The 8,544-nt window shown below is 40.5% G+C and overlaps 1 protein-coding gene across 2 annotated transcripts in view; it reads right to left on the bottom strand.

The window, feature by feature from the left end:
* Positions 1-2,146: 2,146 nt before the first annotated feature.
* The window catches only part of ARID4A (AT-rich interaction domain 4A), a 46,419-nt gene continuing 40,021 nt past the window's right edge, over positions 2,147-8,544 (bottom strand). For both annotated transcript variants that reach the window (XM_040067211.2, XM_040067212.2), the window contains 5 exons: positions 7,328-8,458; positions 6,631-6,735; positions 4,936-5,151; positions 4,575-4,721; positions 2,147-4,112 (listed from right to left, as the gene is read on the bottom strand). In XM_040067211.2, coding sequence (XP_039923145.1) covers positions 4,009-4,112; positions 4,575-4,721; positions 4,936-5,151; positions 6,631-6,735; positions 7,328-8,458 — 1,703 coding nt within the window. In that variant the 3' untranslated portion in view covers positions 2,147-4,008. The remainder of the gene's footprint in view (positions 4,113-4,574; positions 4,722-4,935; positions 5,152-6,630; positions 6,736-7,327; positions 8,459-8,544) is intronic.

The following is an 8,544-nucleotide window of genomic DNA, read 5'->3' as shown; positions in this document are numbered from 1 at the left end:
TTTATTATGTCCCCCACATCTCCAGAGCCTTTATCCTGCAGGCTGTAGCAAATAATAAAATCCCAAGACAAGAGAAGGAAAAATAACCAAGACTTCAGTGCATAATTTTTGCAAAGGCAGGGGCACAGTGGACGTAAACAGCTCAACATACTTTTGTGAACGCATTAATCTTTTATTTCAGCTGGTAAATCTGGCTCCTGGCTCATGTCAGATTCCTTTCAAGTAACCAAACCAAACCTGCTCTTTTCTTAAAAGAAGACAACAGAATTTCTCAGACTCAGTGCTGTAAAAGAATTCCAGTTAATGCTGCCCAGAAAATCCATTTGGCTGCCTCAGCTATCCAAGAGTATTTTTAATGGGGAAAAAAAGAACATGTTATAAAAGCATTAATTTTTTACTGTAATATTCCATCTGGTTGACAAACCTGTCTGCAGAGAAGGCTCTCTCAGCAGTGGATATTCTGACTGAGGCACAGGAGTTGACAATCCTCAGATTCAGATTCTCTTCCCAGCTCCACATCAAAGCCATCCTGAGTAATTTTGGCAGCCATTTCTGCCATGGCTCCCCCTACAAAACATGAGAACATGTAACCATTGAAAAAATTCCTGTCTATTCTAATACTGCACCTTTTAAAAAAAATCAGACTGAAGCACGCACAGAAGCATAAACAGTGATTTAATGACCTTTTTTGCTGAACCCTGTGAAGGTCAGACACATCATCCTTCATGAAGACACACATTCCTTTGCCCTTGTTATGCTTTTCAATCACTGATAATTACTACTGAAAATCTGTTTAACCTTTGTCAAAACAATGACTTGTTGTTATTGTTGTGACAACTCTGCTTCTCTTGCCTGATCAAGCAGGAGAAACTTTCTCAGCTACCAGCAACCTGTTGGAGGAGCCAAAACCAAGCAGGGATTCAACTGGGTGTTGCTAAACTTTCACGTTAGAAAATAAAAACTCATTAGTACAAATGCAGCTGATGCACTCGATGGAAATAAAGTGAAAATGAAAACAATTAAGGAAATGAATCCTACCTTATGTCCTTGCATGGAAACATTCTGAGTTTTTCCATCTTTCAGATTTTTGCTAATACAAAAATAAGGTTATCTGCCAGCAGTTCTTTGTATCAATTGCAGGAAATGAAGAAAGAGTCTGATTCTCTTACAACCTTGTTCTTTTCAGCAGTGTTGGATCCTGTATCTTAATTTTTATTTTTGTACCTCCTAATGAAGCTTGAAATAACAAGTATGATTTTGAGGAAAACCTGTAGGAGATCAGAAGGCAGGAGAACAGCACAAAAACTGCCAAGAGGGTGCTTTGACTTCTCGAAAACAATACCTAATCTCTTGTTTTAAAAAAATCCCAATTCTGTATAATCATAATTACTGTGTCTTCAGCGGGATAAACTTTCAGCCAGTGAAAGACACTTTGGAATTTATATCAACAAGGCTTCAATAAGGTGATTATTACAGAGTTAGAAATAGATTTTAGTAGGGTTTCTTCTTGATTTCACCTTTAACCCAGGACAGCCCAGTAATTCCAGCTAGTTTTTTTTTTCCCCTGTGATATTTTTTAAACATAAGAAACTTTTACTGAATAATCTGATATGCTCCTTCCAGAAAGATAAAAGCAGTAAATCAGTGACATGCTGGAGACTTTGGCAGTGGCTTGGCAGAAAAGTCCCCCTTTTCCTGCAGCTTTAGTGCTCTGCCACAGTAACAGCAGCTGGTTTTGGGGTGAGCAGTGTGGAGGGAAGCAGATGGGAGAGGAACTCTCCCTGTCCATGGGCTGGAATGGGTTTCCATGTTCCATGGGAGCATACCTGGAACATTCCAAGCAGGGGTTTAAACATTCCTAAGAGACAGGAGCAGCAGTCAGCTGAGAACACACACGGGGAACCATCCAGGCCAAGGCAGCAGCTCCTCCATCCTCAGTGCCTGTTTAAGATCTCAACAGCGTGCACACAGGTTAGATATCAGAGATCTGCACAAGATGTCATTAATCCTCTTACTGCCCCAGATTTTGGGTTGTTTCTGCAAATATTAAACATGTGACCCGTGTTACTTCCTTTGAAATGCGTATTGCTTTTTATTCGTAGCTATTAGAAGTTTAACAAGTAAAAGTTAGCTCTGAAAAAAAGTCTTTACAGTAATTTATGGAGATTAACTTTCCTATTTAGGGTAAAGTCCAGACATTTACAAGAACAATCACTTAAATAAAAATAGAATATAAAGCCTATGTTTAAAACATGGCCTTTATTAGCGCTGTCTAGTGAGCTCCATATTTATCTTACATTGAAATAGTTCTGCTTTGCTTAAGAAAAGACAGAAAAAGTGCATTTACAAGAGTACTTTTTCTTTAATTTTCTGCGAAAATGGAAGGAATTGGAATCACAAGTTGACAAATGTTGTAAAATGAGATTTCAAGAAACATCACTTTTAGTAATGCTACGCCATCACTAGCGTTTCCTCCTGACCTTCTGCCGTGTGGAACCAGAATATCCTGATATACAGTCTAGAGCATCTATGTTATTACTCTACAGCATATTAAACACAGAAAAAGGGGCTCAGGCCCCCTTTCAATGTACAAACATGAATAAAAAAATCGTTTAAAAAAATCACTTTTTATACATAATGTATATGCAAACTGCTTTAAATACATGGGTTTGGAAGAGTTATTTACAAGCTGCATCTGCCCGTGGGACAATCCACAGGCAGAGCACACACGGTCGCTTTTATTTTATTGGTGCATCTCAACTTTGGGAGATATAAATTTATTCGGCAGTACAGCAAACACAAGAACTTGTGACAAAGCATCTTAAGGGCAACCCAAAAAATTTTGTTCCTCCAAACAAGGTTAAGTACTAGGACTGCCAAAGTTTCCAAATAAAGTTTGATTTTTAACCCAGATGCCTGCTGGCAGATCTGTGTGCTGGAGGATATGTAGACAGACCCATTGGAAGTACAGGTTTGGCTACTGGATAACTCCTCCTGAAGAGCCAGAACTGATAAGATGTTTTGTTCCAAAGAGTGAACTAACCTAGAATTTTTTTTTTTTTCCAATTTTATTAATATTTTAAAAAATACATAAAAATACAACATCCAATGTCTGAATAAATATATTTAACAAGTTGCAAGATACCTTATTTTACACAAAAATTTCAGCTTTAGAAATCTTGTTAAATAACTTCATTGTTGTTATATATTTCATTTTTCGTCTTTTTGTAACAAAATAAAAACTCTGAAATTACATAGAAAAAAGACAAAATATTTTTGTCAAGGGATAAGATAGTCCACTGAAAACCTATTCACAATTCCACTGTAAACATTAATAAACATTAAAACATTTGCATAATTGTGTGCTCAAAAATCCTATAAAAAGTGGAAGACTTATTACAACTGTAGTTTTCAGTCAACTACACTTCCTTTCACAATTTATTTTGTCCCATTTACAGCTTTAAAACTGGGCACATTGCTGAACACATACTTTGGCAGTTCTGTATAGCAAGTGCTTCCACAAAGAGGAACTACTCACCAAGAGTTACCCACAGCTCGGTGAAAGTGCAGCAGTTACTCAGTTCTTTTGGATAATACTCTGATGTCTGCTTGGTACACTTGCTTTTTTTTATTATTTTTTTAAGATCACCCTAGAACACCTGAATGCTTCATTGGACATAACTTCGCAAATTTGATAAGTGCCCTTTCTCTGTGTTAGGAAAAAAAAAAAAACCAAAAAAACAAACAAAACAAAACGAAACAAAAACGAACACAATGACGAGGATGTCACGTTGTGCCTACAAACCTTCAGTTACCAATGAGCTTAAGTTCTCTGAACAGTAAATTAAACAAAAGAAGGGGGTAGGAAGGGGGAACAGGTACAGTCCAGCAGTGGAAGTGTGTACAGGATATACTTGGCAATGTCCAACCAGTTGAGTGCTTTCTGTGGCTGAATTTCAGGGTTTATGTCCATGGCAGCGAGCTGCTGGCAAGGCAGAGAAACGTTTATCACCTGCATTCCACAGCCAGCACGTTCTGGGGAGGAGAGGATGACGAGGGGCTCATTCCAGTGTCTGAGGAAGCAGATGACATGGATGCTCCTGTGTGAGACACTGAACACACAGAAGAACACATCAGCACGAGGTTAGCAAAGTACAGCTCCCAAGGAAGGTTTCCTTGGTTATTAGGTTGTGTAAAAGACAGCAAAGCAGCAGCACAGGCACAAAAAACTGATTAGAGGTTTTGCCAATTGCTTTCACTGCTGTATGCACAGACACAGGATTAGCCTTACCCTATACTGACAGGTATCAGTATAAAAGGACTCAGCCGAGTCTAATGGAAACTTCCTTGCACTAGGAAGTCCAAGTTATTACTCCACAGTTATAAAAGAGTCAGCAAATGTTCCTGTCAGGTTCAAGTTCCAAAAAGCCACAAATACTCTTTCTAAATACGTATGCAAACAGATGGTAACACTTTCTTTTCTTCTAAAAGATCATCGATTAAATTGCTGTGAGTTACACATTTCCAAAGAAATGAACTCCTCGTGGGAATCCTAAAGCAAATCTCAACCTTACCTTCTCTGTCTTTCTTTTTTAATCGTTTCCTTCTCCTGTCTATGGTTGCTACCTCTGACTTCAAGGACATGTAGTACTTTCGTATCTCCTGGAGTTTTTCTTGTAGGAAGGAGATCCTTTCAGTGCTGCTCATATTGTCCAGTTCATCTGTGAGTGGGAAGAAAAAAATAACTCTGTCAAGGTGATTTTAAACAAATGAATGCAGTTCTTAAGAGGATGGAAGACACAGCACGGAAGATAACACATTTCCATAACTATGCCAGAAAAACCCCACACCTAATTGAAAATCCCAAAACGTTTTTCTTTCAGAACAAATTTTCTCACGAATTCCCTGTAATCAAGTGATTTCAAGAATCCTTACTGAGCTGGAAGCTCCATTTGTACACTCTGGGTGAAGCATTCTGGTGGTGGTGCTTGTCCCTGTGTTTGTCCTTCTCTCCATCTTTGATGTGAGGAGAAATCACTCTGGCAGGGGAGCGGGAAATCTTCTGTGGTTTGGATGCATTGATGTGTTTGACAGGAGTACATTTACTGGAACTGTCCAGCACAGGGAGATCTTCACTGTCACTGCTTTGTCCTGCAGGAAAAAGAATTTATTAGGACTTAAAACCTCCAGCTGGGCATTTTAAAAAATTGTGGCTATAGTAAAGAAACAATGATTAAGAAAAAATTGTTGTTTCTTGCTCCAAAGATCCCAAAACACACCCAAGGAAAAACGATCTCAGACTCCATGGACAATCTGATCAGACACAGCATGCACTAAACTCTCAAGTGTAATAATCATAGTTGATGTGGGAGAATTCAAAGGCTGACTAGGCCTAGTTAAAAAGTAATAGCCAAATTTCTTTACAGAAATACTAAACTTAGCAAAATTAGAATATTAGAGCACTGATAAACTGTCTTACATCACCTATTTTAGCTTTTTAATATAAAGCAGACACTAAACCCCTTTTCTTAAAGTTTAAACCTACATTACTATGGGTAGGTAGCACATGACTGTATTTAGCTATCCAACTGCTTTACACATCTAAAGGAACAGTTCCGAAACGTGACTAAAGCAACAGAAGTTCAACATGCAACAGAAAATTTTTAGCTCATACATTCAAATATTTTAGATTCCCCCAATAACTGCCAGGTTTTCCACAGGCATGTTAGATATATCTGAATAGTGTATATCAGATAATTACTATTTTAGTTTGATATTTAGAAATGTTAGTGTTGCCATAAAGCCAAAACCACTGATTCATTCATGCAATGATTGTCAAAAATTCTGGGACAGGACAAGAAGGAATGTTCTTAAGGTGAAGGAGGGCAGGGATAGATGGGATATTAGACAGAAATTCTTTATTATAAAGATGGTGAGGCCCTGGCACAGGGTGCCCTGAGAAGTTGTGGATGCCCCATCCCTGGAAGTGTTCCAGGCCAGGTTAAATGGAGCTTGGAGCCACCTGGTATAGTGGAAGGTGTCTCTGCCCATGGCAGGAGGTTGGATCAAGATGATTTTTAAGGTTCTTTCTAACCCAAACCATTCTGTGAATTCTCTGAAATATGAGCTACAGAAACACAAAAATCCAGGTTTCTATAGCAAGTTATAAAATAGTCAGATGCTTGAGAGAAAAACTATGAATGAAAAGCTTTGTATGAAAAGCTTTTCTTTAGCATCCAACATTTCCCTATGCTTCAAAAATGTTGACATATTCCCCAGGAGAAATGGCTGTTTTAAGACTCTGAATTTGCCCTCTCCCAAATTCATAACCAATCCAATATTTAAAAACCAGCATAATGGTAAATATGTAGTAACTGCTAATATAAATAATAATTTAGAGGTTTTTTTCCTAAGTAAGTAATATAAAATAGCCAAGAGATTTCCCAGTTACACTGCAGAGCTCAGAACTCCTCTCCAGTTTATCACCAATAATCAGGATGAATAAAAATGAAAAACCTTCAGAGGGAAGCCCCATCCACTGGAAATGGTTTGTAACATTAGAACAGTAGGTTCTTACAGATATTTACAGGACAGGATAACCTTCCCCCTCCTCTCCCTGCAGGAATATACCTGTTCCATTCTTTTCATTTTTGGCTGCAGCACTGGTTCGCTTTGGAGTTCGCTTTTGCTTTTTTGCCAGTGTTCCACTATTGCTGTCACTGGGCCTTTTTTGACCTATGAGAAAAGGAAAAAAAATCAAAAATAAAATACAAGACACCTCAAATACTTCTGCTATGAAAAAGCTATTTTTATAAGCAACAAAGAAATCTAAAACCCGACCGCTGAGAGAGTTTGGGCTGTTCAGAGAAGAGAAGGCTCAGGAGAGACCTTGGAGCCCCTTCCAGAGGCTAAAAGGGCTAAGAGAGCTGGAGAGGGACTTTGGACAAAGACCTGGAGTGACAGGACAAGGGACAATGGCTCCACACTGCCAGAGGGCAGGGTTAGGTGGGATATTGGGAAGAAATTCTTTACTCTGAGGCCCTGGCACAGGTTGCCCAGAGAAGCTGTGGCTGTCCCATCCTTAAAAGTGCTCCAGAACAGGCTGGATGGAGCTTGGAGCAACCTGGGATATTGGAAGATATCCCTGCCCATGGCAGGGGGCTGGAACAAGATGGGCTTTGAGGTCCCTTCTAACCCAAACCATTCTGTGAATCTATAACCAGCAGACAAAACAGACCAGTAATTTTTAGCCCAGTGCCACCAGTCTCAAGACACCTTCAGCAGGGATTAGAGCAGGGAATGAATGACTCCTCCAGGAAATGCTCACCTTTCTCCCCCACCTCCCTCTCCTGCCCAGCGATGCTGCAATTGCTCGACGTGGTACTGGCTTCAAATCCATTGGCAGACTCGCTCTCACAGAGCCCCTCCTGGGACTCCTCTGCCACGCTGTCCACCTCAATGGTCACGTCACTCTCGCTCTTGATGCTGCGCGACTCGTCCTGGCTGAGGGCCAGCGGAGAGGCCACTGGGAAGCTTGAGGGGACGGTGGGGGCTAAGGCAGAGGGCACTGAGCTGGAAGCGTGGGGATCTGGCTTTTCTGCTGTTGTGTCTTCACTGCTGCTCTTCTCCTTCTCGTCCAAGTCATCCAAGTCTACTTCGTGGCACAGCAAGGTTTCAGGACCGATCTGAGGCATCGTGTCATCCTCATCTTTCAAGGGAGTGCTCTCGTTGGCTTCGGCCGGACGTTGGAAGCTGTCACTCCTCAGCTCCGGCCCGTGCGGAACCGATTCCGCCACCAGGGATGGCATCTCCTCGTTTTCAGCTCTGAGGGACTCCTCAGCACTCAGCCTTCTACATTCCTCTGCTCCAGTACATTCATTGGTCCTCTCTTCAGATACAATATTTGGCACTTCCATCTCGCTCTCTCGCCGATTTCTCTTCTCGGGTGACGCCTGTTCCAATGTTTTCCTTTTCAAAAGTTTCTTATCTTTCGTGGAGGGCTCCGTTTCACTCTCAGTAGTGCTGGAAATGTCTTTACAGTCCAAGGAAGACGCATCTAACCTTTCAGGTTCCGTAAGAGACTCATTTGCCACCTCTTCCTGGCCTCCTGGTGCAATCTTCGCGTTCTCCGATGAGGGATCTTTTGTCTTGCTCCTTCTCCCCTTTCCCTTAGGTGATTTTTCAACCTCTCTTTTGATTTCTTCCATTTGATCCGTTTTATTTCCAAAAATTTGAACAATTTGTTCACTTTCCTCAACTTCCAGTTTCAGTGTTTCTAGTGGCTGAACTTGAGTCCTGTCGTTTTCCTTCAGCGCGTGAGAAATCTTTGGGTTTTCCTCATCCAGCTTCTCATCACGGAGTTTTTCACTTTTTTCCAGTTCTGAAGTTTCTGGAGAAAATTCTTCATTCAAATTCTTTTCAGATGACTCATCTGCTTCACTGTCAGATGTGCCAGAGTCTAAAAAAAATTTTAAAAAGAAGCAAACAGCACCCTAAATAATTAATTGCAGCACGACTTTTTATTTGAACCTCACAAAACCCCGT

The sequence above is a fragment of the Hirundo rustica genome, chromosome 6, assembly GCF_015227805.2.
Source record: "Hirundo rustica isolate bHirRus1 chromosome 6, bHirRus1.pri.v3, whole genome shotgun sequence".
Lineage (NCBI taxonomy): Eukaryota > Metazoa > Chordata > Aves > Passeriformes > Hirundinidae > Hirundo > Hirundo rustica.
This window is presented reverse-complemented; position numbering and strand designations above follow the sequence as displayed.